At 28.0% G+C, this 27171-nt stretch overlaps 1 protein-coding gene and 1 long non-coding RNA gene across 2 annotated transcripts; both read left to right on the forward strand.

The window, feature by feature from the left end:
• The first annotated feature begins 9244 nt into the window (after nucleotides 1-9244).
• LOC147812512 (uncharacterized) lies at nucleotides 9245-16852 on the forward strand. Its single transcript, XR_015432900.1, has 3 exons — nucleotides 9245-9408; nucleotides 13630-13870; nucleotides 16583-16852. It is a non-coding gene; the product is annotated as an uncharacterized LOC147812512 (long non-coding RNA).
• A 4725-nt stretch (nucleotides 16853-21577) lies between these two features.
• Nucleotides 21578-26816, forward strand: LOC107444006 (uncharacterized). Its single transcript, XM_016058051.4, has 2 exons — nucleotides 21578-21683; nucleotides 26350-26816. Exons 1-2 carry the CDS (start codon nucleotides 21663-21665, stop codon nucleotides 26668-26670), a joined length of 342 nt encoding a protein of 113 aa, XP_015913537.2. The 5' UTR covers nucleotides 21578-21662; the 3' UTR covers nucleotides 26671-26816.
• The last annotated feature ends 355 nt before the right edge of the window (nucleotides 26817-27171 follow it).

The raw sequence follows: 27171 nt of genomic DNA on the forward strand, positions 1-27171 counted from the left end.
AATGCATGGTCGAATACGAAACGCAAATCCGCTAGAGGGCGTCAAAGTTTATGTTCTTATATGAGGCAAAAACACACAAAGAACGATGAAGTTAAGTTACAAAAGCAAATTTAATGGTATGTGATTACAATAAGTGTTTAAAACAGTGGCCGGCAACGGCTCTGCACGCAGTACAACGGCGAAGAAAAGATAGGCGAACATTCTGAAACACACCAGGCATATCACGAACATTCCTCGCAGCGGCCGAAAGCTTGGCTACAAGTAACGCAGCGCAGTAACTCGTAACAGGAATGGAGCTTTCACGTTTGCATCAAACAACTTTCCAAATGCGCCAGCACCTTTGCGTTTTGTTTTCGACCATGCATTCTTCGATAAAAATTGTTTGCTTGGGTGTGTACTATCACTTCCTAAAATTTTGCCCATCTTTTTAGAACCACCCTGTATATAACGATAATTTTATAATTTTAGACAATAGTAATGTTTTAACGTTTTATTTAAAACTTATAATTGGTAATGTATGAAACTATTCAATAAAATAACACGTTATCGTGCCGCTTTGCATTATACATTTATTGATATCAAGCATCTTTTAAATAATTTCTACTTTAATGCAGCACAAAAATAAGCATTGATAAATAATTCTATCGATTATTATTTTACTTATTCATCATAAACGTCTGTAGTGAATAGCAAATCTGGTACAATATTTAGAATCGTTGAAGAAGCAGCTATAACAATATCAATCGAACATTTTTGTAAACATAAAACGAAATTACATAGCATAAATAAATTAGTAGGTAAAATATTTTGTCAATCTCGAATAAACATTTAAAGTAACGAATGAATTATTAATAATGATTTTACTACAGCATTTAAATCTCTAAAGTGAAATAAATAAACAATAATCAATGTTATGCAGAAGATCCACTAACTTCCTTTTGACAAACGCTATTATGGTCTCAGGGGCTCTGCCGTGATTTATGATGGAACAATTGAGTCCAGAAATTTCTGACAACGCGGGCCATAGTTTTGTGGGAACTTCAACAATATGACATTAAATTCCTTTTGTGAAATAATATGTTCCATTTTGAAGATCTCGAAAATAATATAAAGAACTTTTAATATTAAATATCATTTAAAAAACATGACTTGAATATCGAAATCTGAAATTTATTGCCATAAATTGAGAAATTCGTTTTTACTCAGAATTGCATAGATATGAAAATGAAAAAGTGTTTGCGGGGATCCGTAATTTCACGCTCTCACCACACTGTAAAAAAAAAAATCTCGGTAAACCATTAACCTGTATTTGGTGCCAAGTCTCTCAAGATCTCAAAGTTTAGTTAAATGAAAGATCATTTTATTTTAGTTACACCATAAATTGCGAAGTATCATCGAGAAATACTTCCATGGTGCAACTGACTGCACCAAAATTAGGTAAAAGACGCCAAACTATGACGGTGACTGTCAATTGAACGATATTTGTTTACGACGCCATGTTTTTTTTACTCTGACTCGGTGTATCGGAACGACTCATGCATGTTGTTTTAAGTATGAACTTATTTAGGTAGATAAATGTCTTATTTGCATTAATTAAACTTCATGTATTTTCACCTTTTTAAATTTGGTTGGCGGTTTAAAATGGTTAGAGGTATGTCATAAAATGCCCTAATTATGGTAAATAATTTTGTTTCGGTAAATAGCAACCTTAACCTTTACTTGAGAGTTTAAGAAATATCTACTAATGGTGCAACTTTTCTCTGTTTTTATGAAAGAAAAGAGGGAAAGAATAAAAATAGGTGTTTGGTTTCTTCAAACGCCCATTTTTGGTGCAACCTTCTTCTGATATTTGGAGCTAACGAAAATACCAAAACATGGTAAAATTGAGCACCATTTTATGTAGACAGCAAATGGATACCAATTTTTGGTGCAACATGGCTTGGAATTTTTAACAGTACACGGAGGTTAGAAAAGACAATAATTGAAATTTCATTTTATTTGTTTACCGTTATCTTCAGATAGAACCATCTCATCCTACAAATGAACAGAATTTATCCCACAATTGTAACGTAATAAACAAATTTCCATTTATTTACGTACTAGAGAAAAGCGGATAAACGAATCTATGAAAAAATAACTCCATATTTTACCAATTAAACAGTGAGTCAATCAACAACCAAACTGATGAATAAACAAATCAGCTAATTAATAAATAACTGAATCGCAATGTTAATCATCCAATGAGCAAATCAATGACTTGCGATGACTTTAAACAGCAAATTAATAGTCATAATATATAATAAACGATCCTAAAAATAAATAATTAAGGAATATGTTAAGCGAAAAAAAAGTAAATCAACTAATCAATGTGATATAGAATCTGTTAAACATTACAATGAATAAGGTTTTTGAAAAAATAGAATGATAAATCAAGGAATAAAAGAATCTATGAATTTGTAAATAAATGAATCAGCAAAACAATGATTAAGCTAATCAATAAAACAGTGAAGCAGTGGGTCATAAAATCATTTAGAAGTTGAATATCTTTTCAGTGATTCACTTAATTTATTTACTTCATCGTTGTCATTATAAGTTTTCTCACTCTTTTGTTGATGAGTAACCAATTAATTGAATTTTTTATTCGCCCATTTAACCTTCTGATTCGTTGATTCACTAATGTGTTGACATGCTAGTTTATTGACTCTCATATTCATTGTTTTGGTGATTCACTGTTTTTATCAATAACTGGTTTGCTCTAGATTCGTTCATGTAGTTAGGTTAATTTTTTATATTAAATTTTAAATAATTTTTTTTCTCGCTTATTTAACCAGCTGATTCATTGATTCACTCCTTTTGACATGCTAGTTTATTGATTCTCATACTCATAGTCTTGGTGATTCACTTTTTTTTCAATAACTGCTTTGCTCTTGAATCATTCATGTAATTAGATTACTCACTGTTATAACTGTCTTAAGAACGGATTTTAATTATGAATACCTATTAATAGCCGGAATGAAATTTTACTTTGGTTATTTCCTGTAACTTTCATTTAAAATAACTTCTGCGCTTAGTAACATAAAAATAAAACTTTTATACATAAAAAAAGAACTTTTGCTAGTAATTATACGTAAATAACTTTTAATAGTAACTATGCGTAAAAATTTTTAACAGTAACTATGAGTAAATATTTTAATAGTAACTACGCATAAAAATGTTTGCTAGTAATACGTTTAAACAGATCTCAGCTGCTTACAGTAACGTATATAAAATATTGCATTGAAGAATTTGGAATTTACATAAGTTTGGAGTTAACTATTTGACTGATTTCTTTCAAATTTTGTATTTTACCTTTCAAAATTACATTCCTAAAGATGATGTCAAAATCTGTATACCTTCAATTCGAAATTTTTCCGACTTTTATTAAGTTTATAAAAAATGATAAATAATTGCTAAAAACTATTTTTTGCGTTGAATTATCTTCGGATAAGCAAATTTTATAATCGTGCTGCAGAAATTTTTTTTCTTTCGATTCGCTTAAAATATTTTCGAGATAAGCGAAATACACAAAATAGGAAAAGTCCCTAACTTTCGACTGCTCAGCTGCATAAAGTATTGGGACTTAGTTTTCCAGATTCCAGCTACCCCCTTCCCACCATAATTTGGAGATCAAGAATCTGAATCCGACTAAAAAAAAATTTCTTATTCCTAATTTTTCAAACTAAAATATCCCATACAGTAATTAATTAGCATATTCAAAGTGAAGCCCTTCAACCATTATGATTGAGCACTAGAAAATCCAGTCATTAGCTGGAAAGCTATTTTGTATGCTTTCTCAGCAGTTTAGTACTTTTTTTTATTTTGCGACATGCGCACATTTGTTTTTGCCGAGTGGATAGGTTTCCCGGCTATCTACCACTTTGCCATTAAAAATCGCTACAATTTTAATTTATATGCAAATATAAATATTTATAAGATTTAAATATTGCGGTAAACAAAACTATCTTATTTTTGCAAAATAAATCCTAATAAAGAAACACTTGCGCTAATACTTTTTTTTTCTCGAAAATATCCTCCACATAAAAGTAAAACTGGATTCATTATTCACTTTCTTGCCTTAACGTATTACCTCAGAAAATATTAAAAGGAAATATTTGATGTTATATAAAATAATATTTTAACCAAAAATTCCACTTCCTGGCAACAGATGGCGGTTAAGTATCTTATTAATATTCTACGATTTTATCTCTAAACTTGTTGGGAAAAAAATCTGTTCTGCATCGTTGATCTGCCATATAAACGTCTTAAGCTCTTAATGATTAGATTAAAATCATTGATTTTAAGCAGAAACACACTTTTTAGTAACACATTTGCGTCACTATATCCAAATTATTTCGGAAAAAAGGATTTCACACATTTCATATGATAAAATCTATTTTTTTAAAACCCTCATATTTCTGCTTTGCTTAAGAAATAAAAAAATAAAAAACTTTTTTTTTTGTTTTGTTTTTCACATCGAAAGGCAAAATACTTTATGAATGTTTATCCCTTTAATTATGAATTGGAAAAGACTTACGGAATATATTTTATTCTGTTCAAGTTTCTATGAACAGTTTTCTAAAGGTGTTAGCGTAATATTAATCTCAACCCTTGGCGCAGAATTTTTATTAACCATATTTCCCATACTATTCTCAGTATTTTGTATTAATTTAAGTCAAAAAAAGTGCAAAATAGTATATCTAGCATTTTAATAATTGATAGTTATAAAATACAGCATGATCCACCTTTTTTTGCGTTAAAGGTAAAATCTTCAATCATAGTTCGAACAATAATATTTCAAATTTTCAGTTATTTAGAACCAACAGAAACAGATATTCATCATTGGAAAATATTTAATTTTCAAAATCAACTATTGATAAATTTTGAATATAAATGAAAAAAGAATTTTTTAAAGTTAATTTTTTAGGGGTGGGAGATTTTGTATTTTAGTCCAAATATAGTTTCGATAATCTATCTCATCAGTTTAGTAAATATTAGGCTATTTTATATATATATATATATTTTAAAAATACCAAAAGGGGTTATTGCTTACATTTGGGTACTTGAACTTCAAGAAGATGATTGCGGATACCTGCATATGTGACGATCTACAACGTCAGCGTCAGCTAATAGTTTATAAGCATAATGGCGTGTTAAAGTTGAGCTAAGTTTTTTCACATAAGTTGGAATGTGATCGAGATACCCGGATCTCCACACTATAGTTTGTCTTAAGTAAGTACTTCCCCAGCCATTCGTCTGGACCCGTGGCGGTGTCTATGGTAACAAGGTATAACTATTTCAAGAAGGGATGTGGGTCACTGTTTAAGACAGGTTTTGGCTTTGGTCAGCGAGAGACAGGTAATCTTTTTCTCCGGTTTATTATGTTAGCCCTACATTGAAGAGAAGGTACCCTGCCTGAAATCTGCTGTTCTTGTTTCCATAGCAGCAGATGGCCTCAGACTTTGTGACTGGAGGAGTTCTTACCGTAGACAAACTATACGTCACTCGAAGGTATCCCATTAGAGAGTCAGAAATTACTTAACTGGAGCACAAAATGCTGAGATCAGACAACACATAAGTTTTAATTTTAATTCAACGTAGAGATTTTATACCAAATTTAGTGGCAGGATTGGCATAAATGATTGCAAACATTTTATGTAAAAAAACAAAAAAATCTTTTTCTCTAACTAAAAGAGAGGATTTGAAACTTTCATGATGTTAACTGATCAAATGTAGATTCCGAAAAAAATATTTTTTGAATAGAGTTTAGAGGGTTAGAAATAAAATTTAAATAAAACATGACATAAATATCACTAGAATTTTTTAATTAACTATTAACGTTGTTATTCTCTAACATTTTAAGAAGCACCGTGTTACAAGTAATACAAGTTTATTGTTATAGTTCTAGTTTTAAGTTTTTATAGGTTCTCTTTATATGCTTCAATTGAGAAAATCCAAATTACAGATGATAGTAAAAGTTTTGATCAGAGGTAGTATTTTTTTTTTATAAAAGGAGATGAAAAGTGTAGTAGAGAATTCTAGACATACATTTAATGAAAAAGTTTCTGCAGACTATATAATGAATAAAATCCCTTTCTACTTACCCTGAAACTAATTCTAAAAACGTTTTAATTGCATTTTAGTAGTATGTTTCCGTTTCTCTTTATTCCGTTTGGGCCCCATCTTTTAGAATTAAAAGAGAGAGAAAATTAATTACCTATCTTTCATATTTTTTTTAAAAAAACTTTCACAAAGCGTTTAAAAGGATGCATTTAAATAGCTTTCAAATTTGAGCAATATTTTTCTAACATGTAGAATCAAAATTTAAATATTATATTTATTTGTCCAATCTAAACATAAAAACTTAAAATGATAAAAAAAAACTTTACAAAATTTACATAAATTAAAGAAAATAACTCTTTAAACGCCTAAGAATAAATTAAAAAATTTTAAACATCATTTGAACAATTTGAAAATACTTAACTAGGGATATTTAATTAAGGTCAGATGGTTCATACGTAATTCAAATATCCATAAAGATCTCAAAATTCCGTTTCTATCCGAATATATACACAAATTAAATGCAGACTTCTACGACAAAGCCATAAAATGCAGCACAGCCAACTTCAATGAGATTTTTAACTTCGAGAACTATAAAAAAGACGATAAACTAAGACCAATAGCCGCTCATTTCACCTCCGACGCCTCATACCACAACTATCAGCACAAATAATAGTCTTCAATTCCAGCATCTATAGTCTAATAATCCAAAGTACCAATAGTCCACAGCATCAAACACTTTACCAATACTGAAATCCTGACCTGTGTTACTTCACGTTGACAATCAAACTACAGCCATTCACAGATTACAGCAAGTTGCTCTTATTACTTTCATTTTCTTTCAGTTATACAAGCAAGGTGCTTGTCTCCCTGCAACAGCCACCCCATAGACTGCTGAACTCAAACTGTCTTTTATTTTAACTTTTTATACTACAGTAAACCGGGGCGAGTCTACCCATCCAGGGGCGAGTCTACCCATTTTAGTTTTATTTAATTTTCACTATTTTAAATTGCAAATAAAAAAATTTTTACCGACGGAGGACTTAGTTCAAACTCTAAGGAAGATGACGCTGTAGTAGTTTGATCCGTTTTTATTTATTTGGCGTCTTTTTAACCGACCTGTTCAAAGGTCTTTTGAGAGATTTGTATTGAAAATCAGCAAACTTTTAGTTGGTGCTCCGTAAGTATATTATTATTATTACTATTTTCTCTTTGGTTAAGTGATAAACTTATCTAAGACTAAGATTACATTAATTTTATATGAAAAAAAACAAAAAGAATGTAAGTTTTGCTGTTGTAAACAAAGAGCCAGAATTCGCGGGGCGAGTCTACCCATTCGTATTTAGTTTTAATAAAGCATAATAATATAATTTAGAACTTTGTTTATATTAAAATTAAGTCATTTTAAATGAATTTAGTATATTATTTTAATTCTGCATTGATAAATTTATCATTAATAAGAAAATTTATTGGTTAAATATAAATGTAAATATAAAATATGTTTATTTTACCCATTTTTTCAATTTTTATATTAAAAAATTAAATTTTTTTATTTAATGCAAGTTAAATAAATTATTATTTATTATTACAGATGGTTCGAAATTATATTCGCAAAACAAATGGATTTAAATGTTACAAGAAAATGCCATGATTTTGTTAATAACCTTTAAATATTATTATTTATTATATATTTAATTGTAAATTTATATTAGTTTTAATTTATTTTTATCAACAATAATCAGAAAAAAATGTTATTTTATAATGTTAATGATTATAAAAACAAAACTGTGATCAAAATGTGATAATCGATCAAATACTCAATTTGTGTTATTTTATGAATACAAAAATGGAATATATAATAAAGTTATGAATTTTACTTCATAAATATCCTATATAGTAACAAAAATAACAATTTAATAGTAAAATTTGATTATTTACAATGTTAACATTCATTTTAGTAGAATGGGTAGACTCGCCCCATACGAGAGATTTGTCAGCAGTTCTATAAAAATATACAGTAACAGCGTAACTGTTAATATTTTCTAAAATCGATTTCACAACTTTAAAGAGGGATAAATAGCGATTCCGAAACACCTATTAAAAGCCTTTTTTCTTTAATATTTACAAAAGTTTGACCACTTGAAAGTTGACGAACTGAAAAAATGGGTAGACTCGCCCTGGTTTACGGTATTTCATGATGTATGGGATATGGGCCTTCTGCGCGGGCCCAAGTGCCCAATTTTTTATAAATAAAGAAAAGAAAAGAATATTATAATTAATAAGGATATTATAATAACAATTTACAATTAATTGAACTAATAACAATTTACAAATAATTGGAACAAAAATAAATTATATGTTTATTCGTGTAATAATCTATACTATTCGCATGAACAAGCTTAAAAAAGTGACTAAAATTTACAAATTTACGCTTTAAATTAATAAATATCAATGATATGTTTATTCGTATAATAATACATCTATGTCAGTTCAACTATTCACTTGAGACAGCATAAAAAAGTAACCTAAAATTTAAAAAATTGCTCTTTAAACGAATAAAATTTTGCTGGGCTGTTCATATCATCACATACGTCGAACAGTTCAATTATTTACTTGAGTACGTTTAAGTAAAAATAACTTAAATTTAACAAAATTGTGCTTTAAACTAATAAAAATAAATGGAATGTTTGCTCACATAGTAATATATCTATTTCAGTTCCAATATTTACTTGAGCAAGCTTAAAGAAAATTAACTGAAATTAAAAGCAATGATCACGTCTTAAACTAATAAGAATTTTTATGGTCTGTTCTTTAGATATGAGACTTTTAGATATCAAGACGAAGAGCATAATCAGTAAAGAATCCATATCGATTTCTGCTCACATCTTTTTCGGTGAGGGAAAAAAAACACAGTTTATCTGAGCTGACCAACCGAAAATAATGGTCAATGTCTTTTAGGATAAACTGGCCACACGTATTTCACTCTAGTATGCTCCATTTGACGCAAAATATCTTCTTATTTACGCTTCGGGAACGTTCAAATCTTGGTTAAGGGCAAAATAACAATTTTATTTTCGAGAATCGTATTATAGAAAGAAAAAAATAAGAATTGCGAACACCATCAAGGATGAAGACTGACCATTTTCAAGGAACCGCCAAGGAAAATGGAATGATATCGAGAATTGAAATATTAACTCGGAAAATAAAAATTCCATAACAATTTATTTTAATAAAGAGGGCAGTTTGGATAAGAATTATTTTTCTGAAGTTTTCTGATGGTGAGGATAGTAGTGCAGAGAAATGGGAAATGCGGTAAGGTACCCAATCTCTAACTTTAGACTTTAAGGAATTCTAACTTTAGACTTTAAGGAATAATTTATATTAAAACTATATTCTAAAAGTCTACTTATTTTATTCTATTTTTATGTTTTTTAACACTTTTGACTATAATAAGTAGCGATATTTTGGAGATATTGATTAGTTTAATGTGAATAAAATTATTTGAGATATGGTGTTTATTAAAACTGTATTCCAAAAGTGTACTTATTTTATTCTATTTTTATATATTTTATCATTTTTGACTATAATAAGTAGCGATATTTTGGAGATATTGATTAGTTTAATGTGAATAAAATTATTTGAGATATGGTGTTTATTAAAACTGTATTCCAAAAGTGTACTTATTTTATTCTATTTTGATATATTTTATCATTTTTGACTATAATAAGTAGCGATATTTTGGAGATATTGATTAGTTTAATGTGAATAAAATTATTTGAGATATGGTGTTTATTAAAACTGTATTCCAAAAGTGTACTTATTTTATTCTATTTTTATATATTTTATCATTTTTGACTATAATAAGTAGCGATATTTTGGAGATATTGATTAGTTTAATGTGAATAAAATTATTTGAGATATGGTGTTTATTAAAACTGTATTCCAAAAGTGTACTTATTTTATTCTATTTTTATATATTTTATCATTTTTGACTATAATAAGTAGCGATATTTTGGAGATATTGATTAGTTTAATGTGAATAAAATTATTTGAGATATGGTGTTTATTAAAACTGTATTCTAAAAGTGTACTTATTTTATTCTATTTTTATGTTTTTTATCATTTTTGACTATAATAAGTAGCGATATTTTGGAGATATTGATTAGTTTAATGTCAATAAAATTATTTGAGATATGGTGTTTATTAAAACTGTATTCTAAAAGTGTACTTATTTTATTCTATTTTTATGTATTTTAACACTTTTGACTATAATAAGTAGCGATATTTTGGAGATATTGATTAGTTTAATGTCAATAAAATTATTTGAGATATGGTGTTTATTAAAACTGTATTCTAAAAGTGTACTTATTTTATTCTATTTTTATGTTTTTTATCATTTTTGACTATAATAAGTAGCGATATTTTGGAGATATTGATTAGTTTAATGTGAATAAAATTATTTGAGATATGGTGTTTATTAAAACTGTATTCTAAAAGTGTACTTATTTTATTCTATTTTTATATATTTTATCATTTTTGACTATAATAAGTAGCGATATTTTGGAGATATTGATTAGTTTAATGTGAATAAAATTATTTGAGATATGGTGTTTATTAAAACTGTATTCTAAAAGTGTACTTATTTTATTCTATTTTTATATATTTTAACACTTTTGACTATAATAAGTAGCGATATTTTGGAGATATTGATTAGTTTAATGTCAATAAAATTATTTGAGATATGGTGTTTATTAAAACTGCATTCTGAAAGTGTACTTATTTTTTTCTATTTTCATGTATTTTGACACTTTTGAATATTATAGGTAACGATAGTTTGAAGATAATGATTCGTTTAATGTCAATAACATTTCATAATTATATGTAAAGAAAAATAACATTAAGAAATATTAAAAAAATACATGTGTGCAGTGTATTGCACAAACAGTACAGAAACCCTTCTTTCTTCTTTATTTGTTTGTTTTTCATTCGCAAAATAATACATTCAGAACAGTGCAAATGAGCTGATAAAAGGTAATAAGTATAAATCATGGCATACTAAATATACATTTTGACCTACAAAACAGAAACGCATAATGTAAAATCATATTTTATTTATGCAAATGTAATTATTTTTCTTAAGGAAGAAAAACAATTGAGGATTTTCGATAAAAATTTTACCTGTAATATTTTGTTTATTTTTTTAAAAATTGTATTTATTTATAATTTACTTAAATGTGATTATATTTATCGATATATTTTTCATATATTTATTGATGCGTGATATTTATAATTTATCAACATATTATATTTTCAGTATGATCACCAAACCAATTTCGGAGCTAAAACCCTGTTTCTGTTTTAAAATTGTTGTTTTCTTTTTCAAACCCACTCAGTATGCGAGGACTTTGTTTTAACTTTTAAATAAGGGATGAACCGAATAAAAGTGATAATACATATTTATACAGTTTACGTAAAAAAAGAAAATAAATTGTAATTTATTTTCCGCGAAAAGATTCTAAGAAAATAGAGGAAAAAAATTGCTGTTAAATTACACTACTCCACAAGGGTGAATTTTTAGAATTAAAATTATGAAATTTATAGCAAACGCAAAATTAAATTCTTTCATTTTTTTGTTGAATATACATTCAATAAGAACGCTTCAAATGCACTGTGTATTTTATTTTATAACTATCGTTGAACAGCTGACCCAATTTTGAGTTTACGACTATTAATGCTGAACTCCGTAGCCTTGTAATTTAGAACCCAATCCAGAAGACAAGAGAACACCTGATCAAGAATTGGGGCAAACTAGCCTTAGTGGATCCGTCTACCACTAAAGATATTTCAGTGCTGTGATCGGTGCAAGTCGGGTGCGGAATTTGTATCAACCAAACACAGCTGGGATTCGAACATGGTTTACCCCATTGGGAGTCGAGAGCTCTGCCCCCTGAGCAACCACGGCAAAACACTGTGTATGTCATTAAAAAATTCAAGTCTAAATGACTAAAATTTCGTACTGTTTCGTATAAGGCAAAATCAACCAGTCTCCGGACGAAATTGCGATTAAAAAATTGTCTGATAGTCGCCACTCAATCGCCACTTTTTTTGTAGAACATACACATCATGTCTATTTCATTTTTATTAATATTTTTAAGAAATCTGCCATTATTTTGTATATTGTACAATATTCTGATAATTATATCACTTCACGTTGTTGCTTAAAATTCCTCTTAATTTTATAAATAAATCTTGTTCCATATTTTGAGAAATACTTCAAAAGAAATACCTTACATTATAAAAATAAGAAAATTTTTAATGTTTAAAATTTAAAATTTTAAGAAAAGTGTCCTCAGTTAAAAAGGCCACAAACATACTTTATAAACTGGCTAATACTGCAGCCAAATTTCTGTCTAAACTGAATTGATCTTTTCACTTTTTTTTCCCTTTACATTCATTCGAATTTAGAAAAAAACTTAAAACTTAACTTAAGATAACTTTAACTTAACTTATACCTTAAGAAATTAACAGAATGCTCCGTAGTGACATCTCTTTATTATTGATACGAGTATTAAGAATTGCTCAAAGCTGTATACATATTAAGTGTCACAAATTAATGTTTACACAAAGAAAATACTAAACGCTTTTGTATGTTGCTCAACTAAGAAAAACTACTAAGATAGGCAGGACTGAAACATTCAGAACCTTGGAAGTAAAGAGGAGAAGAAAAGTGATAATTATTAGAAACAGCTACATGTTATACCAAGAAATCAATCAGGTTTTGATGTGTTTCTTCTTGGAATCCTTCTAAAAATTTTTCCTTTTATAAATATTAATTTAACACCATTATAGATTACATTTATTTTTCGCCATTTTCATCAAGGATTATAAAAAAATATAACTATATATTATGATCAGTAGTTATTGAATAACAGGCACCAAATTAAAAAATGATTAAAATTATCTTAATTTTTTTTTTTATAAAACTAAGACTTTACCAACTGCTCGCTTTCGCCCTGAAACCACCAAAGTTACGTTGTGATTTTAAAGAAATCATTTCAATATCCCAACTAGATGAGAAAATTATTAATTTCGTTTGTAAAATATTTATTTGTGAAAAAGATGATGAAATTCAAAGTTTTGAAATAATTAAATAAAATTGAATCTCAAATATAAAAATTAATCCATCTTTTCGCTTCATTACAAAAATAAACTTTTTTTTCAACACAGCTATCAACTTTATTATTTTAATGCTAGTAAATTAAGGGTTGCTTGTATTATAATTTATTTTTTAGATAAACGATGCTAATTAATATTTTGGTACTTTTCCATTTTCGAAGGCACTAGTAAATTCAGTTATGTTATGTATTTTATTTAATTATTTGAATAAAAAAAATAAATAGTCATCAACTTGTTGAGTTTACCTGCCCCCGGTTATTCTACATTGGCGACTTTCTCCCCTGTGCCGTCAAAATGGAAAAGTGCCAATATTTTTTATCACTTTAAAAAAAAATATTAGTTTAACGTCTTTTTCAGGCCATATTAATTCTGCTGACATTTTTAAGTGCTGTTTTGGCTGAAACTGTATTGGATGGAGCGGGTGATGAGGAAATAAAAGGACATATATATTCGCCAGTTTTTGGTCTCATAAAAATCGATCTGCAAAGGAAATCTCGCCAAAAAATGAATATGGATCTTCCTATCATGCCGTATGTTTACATCAAGCCAAAGCCAGTTCCTATGAGTGATAATTATTTTGAAATCGATGATGAAGCAGGTATAAAAATATTCATTTCATTAGTTATACATTTAAATTTAAACCATTCAGAAATATTTTTGAAAAATGCAGTTTTTTTTTTTAGATTATTGAAAGAAAGAAAAAGAAAATTCTAATTGATTTCAGAAATAGAAATTGTAGGTTGCGCCATTTAAACAAACGAATATAAAAGAAATGGGTGAGCGAAACAATCTGAAAAGTACAACGCAAACAGCTTCAAAAGTTGGTGATTAATAGCAAGCAGGGGACGCAGTCTCTTATAAAATTAATTAAAATATTCAAAATTAATTAAAATATTCAAAATTAATTAAAATATTCAAAATTAGTTAAAATATTCAAAATTAATTAAAATATTCAAAATTAATTAAAATATTCAAAATTAATTAAAATATTCAAAATTAATTTAATTAAAAGTAGTAGAGCTGAGATATTATACAAGATTAAGGAGAAAAGAATACGCAAAGCGTACACGAATTAGCGAGGAATTGTGAGCAATGTGCGGTTAATTATAAAATGCAATTAGTTATTAAAGAAAGGAATATGAAAACATATGCTCCAAAAAATACTCACTATTTCAAAACTAATCATATATTTTAGTTTGATTTTTAAGAACAAATTAATTTAAGTTAAAAAGAAGTGTCATTTTGAAAATAAAAAAACAATGGAAAAACGATAAAAAATGCGAGATCGGTAAGAATTTGCTGCACAGAAGTACCGAACAGAATTTAAAAGCGGACAAGTTATTAAATTTTGATTTAATGATCGAATTTTCCAAAATTAACGCGTAATTTTAATAATTCAAGAAACTAACCTGAAATAAGATAATTAATTTATGCAGGCGATGTCTTGAATTATGAAATCAAATTCAAAAACGTACTTTCTCTGAATAAACATGTTTTCGTTTTTCTGTTAAAAGCCGATTTCTATTCTTGATCTTTGAAATAAAGAGAGGTAGTCGCCATTTGAAGAATAATTTCACTAAATTTGAAAAATAATTCCCTTAAACTTTCGAACTACCTAAACTATTGGGACCATATTTTTCAGATAATGACTACTCCCACTCTTTCGAGAGTCAAAAATCCGATTAAAAAATGATCTATTTATATAGAGAAAGTACGTTTTTGTATCTGATTGTCGCACTTAAAATATCATCTGCACTAGAGTTAATACATTAAGCTGTGAAGATTGCATCTTAGTGTGTAAAAATCCAATCATTGCATCAAAAGTTATTTAGGTGTTCCCTTTATTTTGCACTCTATGAATTTTGTGTTTCTGACGGTTTATTTAACTGGAATCATGTAATCCAATCACAATATTTCATTAAACAATTAATAAATTAATCAAATCAATACCAGGAAATAATAAACAAACAAACGAAAACATTTGATCTTTAACCTCATTTACATTTCTCCCGGGTTATATTCAAACTGCATTAAAAAATATGATACGATGCGATACGACGTAACTATCTAACTTGTAGTTACTTGTAATAACTAACGACGTAACTTGTAATTTTTGAAAATATTTGCTAAAAATTAAAGCAAAAAAATTTGCATATTTGGCAAAACATTTGTAAATAGTAAATTTAAAATAGTAAATTATCGTTTCAACATATCGCCCACAAAAACATTAACAAAATCTTAATAAATCTGTATTGAGGAGGGTAGTATTAAAATATTGAAATCAGTATTATTAGTGGATAATCCTTGAAGTTGTTCCAATAATCGTATCTCACTTCCTCCAATCAAACACGTTTTTAACTTTCTTTTCTTGTTAATTCTCGCCAGATTTTGATAGCATATTTAATTTTAATATCGAAAGCGATTATTTTCGACCCTTATGTATTTTGATGGTCGTAAACACTACGATAACACCACGTTGACCGCAATGCTAACTCAAAACATCCTCAGTGGTAGACGGGTAAGATATTAAAATCCACTTGTAATCTGGCTAACTAAAGTTTTCATGGTTTTCTTCCCCATTTAAAGCAAATACTGGATAGTTTCTTCAAATAACCCTCAACAAAGGCAAGTTTGTCCCAAAGTTTTATCCTGATATTCCCCCGTCTTCTGGGCTGGGTTCAAAATTACAAGCCTACGGAGTTGAACATTGATAGTCGTAAAAGAGAAAAGGTTGTCTAATGCCAGGTACAAAATAAAATGAAACAAAGAGTATATGCATATGATGATGTATAAAAGATCTAAATAGCGCAATAGAATTTATTGAGAGATAGTAGAAGTAATAGAACAAATATAGAGAGCCATTTTTTATAATCCAGAAGCATCCACAATGTCCCCTGTCCTCTTAAATATCGGCACAAATGCTAAGTATCAATATCGAAACGTACTGAGTACTAAGTACATGAATATGAAGTTTAACAATATCTTAACACTAACTTAACAGTATCGGTTTCTATTTTTTAACACCATTATTTTAACTGTTTTTGCGATAATTTTTTTAAACATCAACATAAAGGTGTTCTTGATTAAACATATACATATTACATTATACATATGCCCCATTCCTCCGACGATATGAGACTAATAAGATTATGACTAATTAAAATTTTCTCTCAATACTTTTTTTCCGCTAATATCTTCAATAAATAACCAATGCTGATTGAATCAAGAATAGATGTTTGAAAAATTGGTTAAATTCAATAATATTTTAATAATTTAAGTTATTTACTTTTTGTGTGAATATTTCTTTCAGATGAAGAACTGTAACTGGTGCTGCCATCTTGCTTCAAAACGTCGAAAATGTTACTATTTTGAGCATATTAATTCAAGTCATAAACAATAAGAACTTCTTACATGAAATTTTCATTGTAATACAACTGCATAAAGGAATGTATCTCAATAAGAAAACATAAAGAACAATGCTTTGTTCGAATTAAATTGTTATTACTAATTTAAAACAATCAAAAGCAATCAATCTGTAAACAAAATTTTCATTTAAGCAATTTTATTTTTTGAAAACATGTGTTATGAGATGTTTTTGTAAATAATATTTAATAAACTATTGGTATAAAATAGCTTGATTTATTTTTCAATTATATTACATATTGGTTCAATGTTGTGTTTTTTGTTGCTTCGCTACATATTTCTAATTCTTTTTAATCTAGATTTCTAAAAAGTAGTGTTGGAAACTGCTCATTGTTATACACGAATACAAAATAATGCACAATAGCAATGCACAAAAAATAACGTTTAAAATAATAATGATATTATTCGTTCGCAAACGTCAATCCATTCATTTGTAATAAAATTGCTGATTCTTTATTTTTTTTTAAAAATTAATTTTCAAAAAAATAACAAATAAAACGAAATCGTTCGGAAGTTTAAAAAGAAAATATAATTTACTGAAATATTAAATAATGCATAAAAATTTCTAAGACATAAGAGAAATATATATAATAACGGGTAAGTATTCAAAAAAAAATTATTATTGATCAAAGAAATACCTAAAAAAAGGAGATTTAAATGGATACCTCATAAAAACATTTTAGAAAGTTTAAAAAAAATAATACTTTAAAACTTTGAATATTATTAAACAGCATTAAAAACTAACAAAAATATTTATAGATAAACTTTTTTTTTCATACAAAAAACAAATTTTTATATTATTTTCAATGAAATATTATATAACAACGTCAAAAAAATATGGCGTGGATTTATTACTTCTTTGTATTTTTATAGTCATATTTGTAACGGAGGTGTGAAGGTATCAAAAAAGAGAAGGAGACGTAATTATCCCGATGTAGCCTATATCAGCGATATACCCAAATAGGGTTCCGTCCAAGTGTCGTAGGGGTTCCAAGAGTTTAAATTTTTTAAATCAGTGATATAGCCATTACGCTGACCTCGAGGTGACAACTTGAGAATTATATGCCCATTTTTATAAAATATAAATTAGAAAGTATTTTTCAGATTTATTTCAGTAGATTACAGGAAGCATACTTGCTCAGGATATTGTTCTAGCCTGATACGTAACTGTAGAATTTCAATCAATTATCATCATTGACTGCGCCAGCAAAATATACAGTAAAACGCTATGTATTAAGTATATCAGATTTTCATTAGGATATAACAAGGGTAGGCAACGCGGCGTCCGCGGGCGCCATGGCGCCCCCGATCGATTTTTAATGCGCCCTCGCTGGACTAATGTAAATGTATGACAGGATTCCTTATTCCCGAAATTTATTTCTTATCATTGCCTCATACATTAGGAAATGTTATGCGCAAAAACAATTGGTTTTCAACACGTATTTACGATAGTAACAAAAATTATTAATTCCATAAGATCGGGAGCTATGCAACACAGATTGTTTAAATTACTTTCAGAAGATGAGGACGTTCAGTTCACAGATCTTCTTTTACATACTGAAGTGAGGTGGCTGAGCAGAGGTAAAATACTTGAGCTGTTTATCATGCTTTTACCACAAATAAAGGAATTGATTGCATCAAGAGGCGAATTTTACGAGCAATTAGAAAATAAGGATTGGCTAATCGACCTCGGATTTCTGACAGATATAACGGCAAAGTTGAATGAATTAAATTTAAAAATACAAGGGAAAAATCAGCATATCGCTGACATGATTGGTGCAGTAAATGCATTCAAATGCAAGTTAGTGTTGTTGAAATCCCATTGAAAAAATCATTATCACATTTTCGAAATATAAAATATACTGTTGAGAGTTTAAATTGAATAATGAAACTTTTACTGTTACATCATATTTAGAAATTATAGATAAGCTAATAGAAGAGTTTTCTTCTAGATTTGAACATTTTGCAGCACTAGAACCCGCTCTAAGATTTTTCGTAAATCCATTCAATGTTACTGAAGATGATGTCCTTGAAATAGTTTCAGTGTATTTCGAGCTTCATAATATCGAAGACCTAGAATTAGAAATAATAAACTGGCAAAGTGATATTATTTTAAAAGCGCATAGTAATAATAAAATGTTTTGGAGCTTAGTCGATGAAAATAAGTATCCTATTTTAAGGAAATGCGCGCTAAAAATTTATTCATATTGTGCAACAACATACAATTGCGAGTCTTAGTTCTCAAATAAGAAATATTTGAAATCAAAATACAGAACAAAGCTGAATGACTCACATTTAGATAATTATTTAAGGACATGGAACTCTAAATATATCCCCAATTATAAGAAATTAGCTGAAAATATAGACACCCAAGTTTCACACTGAATTATATGTATCATTATGTATGACACCAACAAAATGAAATCTGTTTTTTTTTAATGCCTTTTTATACCTGTTGATTATCTGTAGAATATGCGGCCTCGGTGATTTTCAAATTTTGTATTGCGCCCTGTTGCCGACCCCTGGGATATAATATCGTTGGTATATTTTATGCTAATAAGTATTTAAAATACAATTTTTAAGGTTGCATTAGTTTTTTTTTTTAATGCACGGTTCTTGACTTATTACGAGTAATTATAATTTCTAAATTATTTGTGTAATTATAAATACGTTTGCTAGAATCCGTTTACTCCAATATTTGAAAGAACAAATAGTGTTATAAATGAAAAAGTGTCAAGTTTAAAAATCGGTACATATTTGTTTTATTTAATAGTGTAACAGATTCAAAACTCATTTTCGACACTGTTTTATATTTAAACTACTGAAGTCAGTTGCTTGTTTCTCACATTAGGTTCATTTTATAATGTATTACCGAACGGAGAATAACTTTATTTTTATTTTATAACCGTCGTTGAACAGCCGACCCGATTTCGGGGTTATGACTACTAATCCTCAACTCCGTAGCTTTGTAATTTTGAACCCAATCCAGAAGACAATGGATCTCCTGGATCAAGTATTGGAAGAAATTTGCCTTCGTGGAGGACTTTTTGAACGGAAATAACCCACATATGCATTACATGGAGGGGAAAACCACGAAAACCTCCCACGGTTAGCCTACTGGCAAGGGGACTCTAACCCATAATACGACTACCACTGAGGATATTTTACGTCACGCACTGGGTCAGTGCAAGCTGGGTGCGGAATTCGTATCAACCAGCAATGGCTGATAGGATTCGAACCCAGTTTCCCGCTTTGGAAAGGGAACGTTCTCTCCCCTGAGCCTCCATGACTCTGGTAGACTAATTTTTTACTTTATTTTATAACCGTTGTTGAACAGCCAATCCAATTTCTTGGGCTTACGACTGCTAATGCTCAACTCCGTAGCTTTGTAATTTTGAACCCAATCCAGAAAACAAAGGAACTCCTGCATCAAGTATTGGGAAAATTTTGAATTCGTGGACGACTTTTTTGATAGAACTAACCCGTTACATGCAGAGGAAAACCCCAAAAACCTCCCATGGTAAGCCCGACGGCTAGGGGAATCTCTACGGTACCCTAGTAATACACTTTTTTTTCGCCAGTGAGAAATAAATTTTTCTCGCAAAGTAGAAATATGTATCTTGGCTTGATGATTTTTTCACTTCATTTAGTTTTAGTGAACGTTATTTAGTTTTCGTTAATAAGTAATTAATCAAATCAGTGTTTCTCTTATTGCATATATTGTATCGAAAAAAAATTTCTAACACTTTTACCGTTGCCTGCGTTTACAAAATAAAAATTAACAAGAGGGAATTTAATTAGTATATCAGATTTTAATTGGAATATAATACCGTTAGTAGCTATTTGATATTTAAATTAGAATTTGTGGTGATGTAATATCTTTTTAATGCAGAGCTTTTTTGTTTTGTTTTTTTAAGAATCAATTTTTAAATTGTTTACGTTAATACAAATATCTTTAAATTCGCTTGTTTCAGATATTTAAAACGTTAAATTGTTTCAATTTTATTCTTTGAATTGAAAAATGTAAAAGAAAACTCTAGCTATGAAACGCTGGTGGGTTGTTTTATTATTATTAATATTAAAACTGTCTTATAATCAAAATACTCATATATATTAGATTATTTTCAGAAAAAAAAATTTTTAAAAATTATTTAGTCCAAAACAGTGCGGCGAAAATGTCGGGAGCATATGTTGAGTTAGATTATGGACAGTTTTTTAATTTTCTATAAATGTTTAGAACAAGAGATTCGTTATAAACCGATTGTTTTAAGCCAGATTGTTTTTCTAAAATAGACAAAAAGTTAAAAAAATTATTTGGTCTAAATCAGGTGAAGTCCAAGGTACATTTTGCGAATTTTTAATTCCTTTTTCATTTCACGAGGCATACATTTTAAACTGCTTTTATATTAATTTATGACTTCTTCCGTTACACATTATATTTTGCTCTAAGTAACCTTTCTAAAATTAAAAAGTTTGCCTAGTGTTCTACAAAAAAAGGAAACTCAACATCTGAAAATACGTCGATTGCCCGGATTTACTGCTTTTTACGCAAAATGAACACACTATTCTATTTAAAACAAGTCGAAAATTCTAGCGGTTTCATTTTGTTTCGCACATCACAGCAATTTCAATTCCTCCGAATAGACCTATCAAGACGCATTGAATCGTAAAATAATCCTAAAAAATTAATCAAAATTATCCGTAATACTTCGTAATATTTTAAGTCATAAGCCAATAATAAGCTATTGTAACTGATATAATACATAAACTTTTAAAATTCAAGCACTTTTACCTCACGGTTTGTCGTAAAATCAATCAAATGGGAAATATTACACCATTACCGAGAAATAAACATTATTAAACGAAAAAAGAGGGGATAAATTGGTATAAAATAATACTGAAATCTTTTTTAGCAGCACTTTATTATTATTCCTTTAGTCAAATGTGATGAGTGTCTGAAACACAAAATGACTACGATGAGATATCTGGTAAGAATATATTTTATATTATGCTAATGGAATAAATTGATGCAAATTGCCATAATATATTTTATAATATGCCAATTTGCTAGTTAACTCTTATCATTAGTTCGCAACTATTTTATTATTTTTTTTGCAATAAATTACATTGTATACATACATATAATAATACATAGTAAAAAGAAAAATACAATTTTTCTTTTACAATGTTGCATCAAAAATTTAAAATTTAAAGGTTTATTAAATTTTATTTCATTTGAAACCGATTTGGCTCCCCTTATTTAGTTTCCCATTTGATTGTGATAAAATTTTAGCTATATCATATTGTTCGCTTATCATCGCATCTTCATCTACAATTTGTTTATTATAAATTTTTTCTGTTTAATTTTTGTTATCTATAAAAACACAAAATTATTATCCTTCGTTAAGATAAACGATTTGTTGCGTCAAAATTAAAAATTATTCAAATAAAAGATCTTAAAATTTTTTACTATGTTAACACTGATTTGGTTCACCAAATTTAGTTTCCCATTTGACTTTTGCTCAGTTACCATTGTAATTTTATATACAAGTGTGTTTGTTTTTTAAGATTTATTTAATTTTTGGTTATTATAAAAAGTTCTTAAGCGTCTTTTGCCCAAGATTATTTAATTATAGAGCGAAAAGTTAAATAAAAATAACGTTTTGCATTTTCGTAGTAATTTAATACACAGTTTTAAGCGAAATTAATTATAAAAGTAAATATATAACTCATTTACTGTTTAATAATTGTAAAATAGTCTATTAGATAGTGTTATAAATATATTTATCGTAAAATGATGCGTAATAAGAAAAAAAGGGGAGCTATTTTCTATTAAAAGAATGCCGCTATTAATTTTGAGCCCTTTAATATTGAATAATAAAATTAATCTCAGTAAAAAGGGATGAAATAAATGTTGCAGAATAACACCTTGAATAAAGAATAAATGAATTTTCTATAGGAACAAAAATACCGAATTTTGTTAATCAAAGAATCATAATTGATATGTGATCATAAATCACAACTTACTTACGGGTGATTAAAACCTGTGTGTAAAGGAACTTATTATATTTACCAAATGATTTTCAGGCTAACCAGTTCCTACAGCAATAAATAATATAGTCTTAGACAATTTTGTTTCTATGTTATAAAGAATGTTCCTTTTAGGCGAAGAATAATGGTTTTAGACCACTATGTTTTTTATGTTATAAAGAATGCTCCTACGACAATGAATAATGGTTTTTGACTACTATGCTTTCATGTTATATAGAAGCTTCTACGAAAATGAATAATGGATTTAGTCCACTATGTTTTAATGTTACAAAGAATGCTCCTACGATAATGAATAATGGTTTTTGACTACTATGTTTTTACGTTATATAGAAGCTTCTACGAAAATGAATAATTGATTTAGTCCACTATGTTTTTATGTTACAAAGAATGCTCCTACGATAATGAATTATGGTTTTTGATCACCATGTTTTTATGGTATATAGATATCATATTGTTATTTCCATTACTGTTAAATTTTTTACTAACGCTAAAATTACTTAAACCTTATTAGCATTCACCTCATTAGAACAATACTAAACAACAGTTAGAAACAGTAAATAAAAGGGGTAGGGTTGATTCATGATGATTAGATATAATTTAACATATTTCTTTCACCATAGAAATTGAAGAGCTTTAATCGCTTTACTTTTTTATCTAATTTCGGTTTGAATTTATTGTTAGCTTTTCGGTTTTAATTAATTTTGGTTTCATTTCTTATGATAAACGCTTTAATGAAACTAAGTTTATAGAATATAATTTGTCACATAAAAGGGTCTTAATATTATGTTTACTACCATTTCTGACCTAATATTTGAAATGAAAAAGACTAGCCATTGTTGAAAAAAATACTTAAAAACAAACCCTTAGCCTTGAAGACATTTTTTTAGGGATTTCAAAAAGAATTTATTTTAAATTGAAATTTCAAAAGTCGAAAGATAAAATGGAATGAGTGTCTCGTTAAAGCTTTCACGCAATAATATGTTTCGCTCAAACAGACTTCAGTTCTTGAAATAAAGAATTTATTGTGAAGGTTCCTTGGAGCAGTATTATTCTTATCCTCTAATGACGAAATATATGAAAACTTTTTTGTCATACTTTCTGTAAACATAAATTCTGTTTATAAATTCTGTTCATTCATTTCTGTTCATAAATTATGTTAACCCTCTCACTAATACTTTTTTTTAAAACAAAATAGGTTCAAAAATTCCGTTTCATTTGTCACATATTTCAACTCAGATGATAATTCTAAAAATAGCACAGCTTTGGAATCCTTTTACAATTTTCCATTTTAAGTGCGTGCTGTTTAACAAAATAAGGCATTTTTCTGATACTAAATTATACTATAATAATATGTTATGAATTGTGCTGAAGTAAAAAAATAATTTTAACGAAAGTAAATTTTTCAACATCCTTTTGTTAAAAAGAGCACCTTTCTCAAAGTTAATGGTTTTAATGTACATGTTTTAACGTTAAAAGGAAATTGCGGTTTGAATTTGTTCACTTAAAAAACAAAGCAAACAGTTTTTTTTTTTTTTTTTTTTTTTTTTTTTTTTAGTTAAGTTGCACTAGTATATATTTAATTTTCACAAATCAAACAAATAAGAAACAATAAAGTAAGTAAGTAAATAATTTGCTTATGTAATCTAAGCGAAAAGGGGGGCACTTACTTAATGCAGTTTGTCGGACGTTTTGCACTGAGTAATTTTAATATAACAAAATGTTCTTAAATTCTTATAAATTATCAACTGTGGTTTTTAATAATAAATACTTCAGTGTTATTCCATAGATGGCAGCACCATTTGAATGAAATGAAATCTTATGTGAAGAATGAGTTCAAAAACTATAACTTTTTATTATTATTATTATTATTCCTTCATCCAAATTATGGATACGAATTTTAACATACTTAACTTACTTAGTAATGAATGAAAGAAACTAATAATTTAATTTAATGATTTCTATGCCACTTTCTTTTTTTTTATAAATCCCCTCTTCCAAATTTAAGTATTATACATGAAGAAATAACTAAATGAATAAAATAATTTTTCATTAAATAAAGAAAGAATACAGAGTTTTAATAGCGTAATTTTTAACAGAAAAATTATCTGCAATTCTATCTCCGCACAATTTTTTTCCTATAAAAAAAAAAAAAAGAAGAGAAGCTTAATTTTAAAAGATTGTGATGCGGTTCCCTTTATATAGGGCCCCCTTGACCGTTAGTGCCCGACTACCTCGACGTAGTTATGGCCCTGCATTCAGTGATAACGCAATTAGTTTTTCCTGGAGTTCTTAAATTATTAATAATAAACACTTCATCATTATTTCATAGATGGCAGCACCATTGAAATAAAATGAAATCATTTGTGGAGAATAAGTTTAAAAGCCCTCCTCCCCCATAACTTTTTATTTAGTACGATACAAATTTTAAAGCAAAATTATGGTGCACAATAATTAATAAAAGAAACTAATAATAAAATTTAATGATTTCTACTCCACTTCAAAATTTAAGTCTTATATTTTGATAAAATAAATAAATAAAATAATTTTTCAGTAAATAAAATTTTCATACAATCTTTTAATGGAGCTTATGTATCACTCAATATCTTTTCTTACTAATATTTAGAATTAGAAATAAGTTTTAGTATAAATAAATTTTTAATAAACTATTATTACTTATAATTAAAATGTTCACACATTAAATTTGAATAAATATAAATTTTAAATGTAATTTACGAGGAAATATTTAATTTAGAAATATTAATTAGTATAAATGAATTATAAAAGTGATTTACTTTTTATCAAAATGAACATCTTCGTCGCTGCAATTAGTGGGTATTTATAACACTTTTATTATTTAACAGTACGATCTGTTAAGTTGTAAATAATGTTGAAATTTCAAGAACAACATTTCTATCTGCTTCCATTTATTTTCGAAGTCTCCGTCGTAATATGAAATTATGTTTTTTACGAATAATATGCTATCTTAATAGCTAATGCGAGTTTGTAACTCAGGACTGATAGATCAAATTTAGCTTATCTAACGCCAGCGCTGTCTACGCTTAATTTGAAAATGGCTCAAAACGTCAATATGGAGAAAAGCCTACAGTTTTGAGAAAATGAAAAGCGTCTGTGGTCCAATTTTTTAATATTAAAAAGCTTAATCCAATTCTAAATTACCTGAGCTCATAAAAATTTGCAAAAACTAAGATTAAAGCAGTGATTTTGATAATTTTCGTCGAAATGGAAAAATGTCGCCAAATAGGCGATTTTTTTTTTTTTTTTTAATTAATAACTTTTGACATATTCTAGTTATTTGTCTGTTCTAAAACCTAGATAATTCTTCTCTCCAATATTATATGTATAACTTAAAATCATCATATTGCTTCAAGTCTAAGGCACCCAAATTATGGCTTTTTTATATTCGACATTTTCTTTTCTTCTTTTATATGTCGCCTATAGGCGACATAGCTTCGAATCACAGTGTTAAATGATTTTATTGTTCAGTTGTTCTTTCAGTTGTTCTGCGAACACTCGGTATATTTTGTTCAACCATTCACTTACATAAAATTTATACTTCTTACTAATTTATTTTATTTTTTTCAGATATTTACAGTAGTCACTCTTATGCTATTTAGTTCCATCTCTGCAGATCCAGAATTAGAAGAAAAAACCAAACATGTGCCGGAATTTAAGCCATTCGAATATTTACCATTTCCTCCTTATCCTCTTCTTGGCGACTACAAATCTCCGGCAGTATATGGATACGGCCTTGGATTTCCACCAGGTTTACTAAAACCAGAAATTCTAACAAAGGATTTTAAACCTCCCCTGATATCCCCCTATGAAATGGACAAAGTTTTAGGATATGGTGGGTTTGGAGTGCCATATGGAGGCTACGGATACCCTGTTTTATTTGGTTATTAGTGTCCTATGTAATTGTATAGTTGATATCATATTTTCTTTCATTGTTCAGACTGTTTAGCATTCTGTCTTAATTTGTATTGGATAGCTTCAAACTGGCAAAAACTGCAATTAAACTGTAACAATAAAATGAAGAATTTGATAATATTTGATAGTAACAATAAATTGAAGAATTTCTATGAATTTGTATTTCTATTAGAGAAACACATAAAAGTGTGTTTCTCTTATGACATTAGAACTGATTGTAATAAAGAACCGAAACATGAATTCTACCGGTGTATAGGGGCGATTTTAGCCCGCCTTCTCCCAAATGTTTTTAACGCTAATTTTGTTTGGAGTTCAAAAAATAAATGGGTCAATTTATCTACATAAAACTACAAGAATACAGGACAACGAGTATGTAACGATATGACCGATATGTTCCTGACAGGCATTATTTGCATTGATGTTATTTTAAGTTAAAGTCTTGTTGTCCGGTATTTATTACACTGATGTTTTTTAAGG

The sequence above is a fragment of the Parasteatoda tepidariorum genome, chromosome 4, assembly GCF_982258835.1.
Source record: "Parasteatoda tepidariorum strain Cologne lab strain chromosome 4, Ptep-v5.0, whole genome shotgun sequence".
Taxonomy (NCBI): Eukaryota; Metazoa; Arthropoda; class Arachnida; order Araneae; family Theridiidae; genus Parasteatoda; species Parasteatoda tepidariorum.

Excerpts from the sequence above, each read along its gene's own strand:
- LOC107444006 (XM_016058051.4), top strand. The coding sequence starts at position 21,663 with ATGACTACGATGAGATATCTG. Across the intron at positions 21,684-26,349 it reads TGACTACGATGAGATATCTG|ATATTTACAGTAGTCACTCT; the intron begins GTAAGAATATAT and ends TATTTTTTTCAG.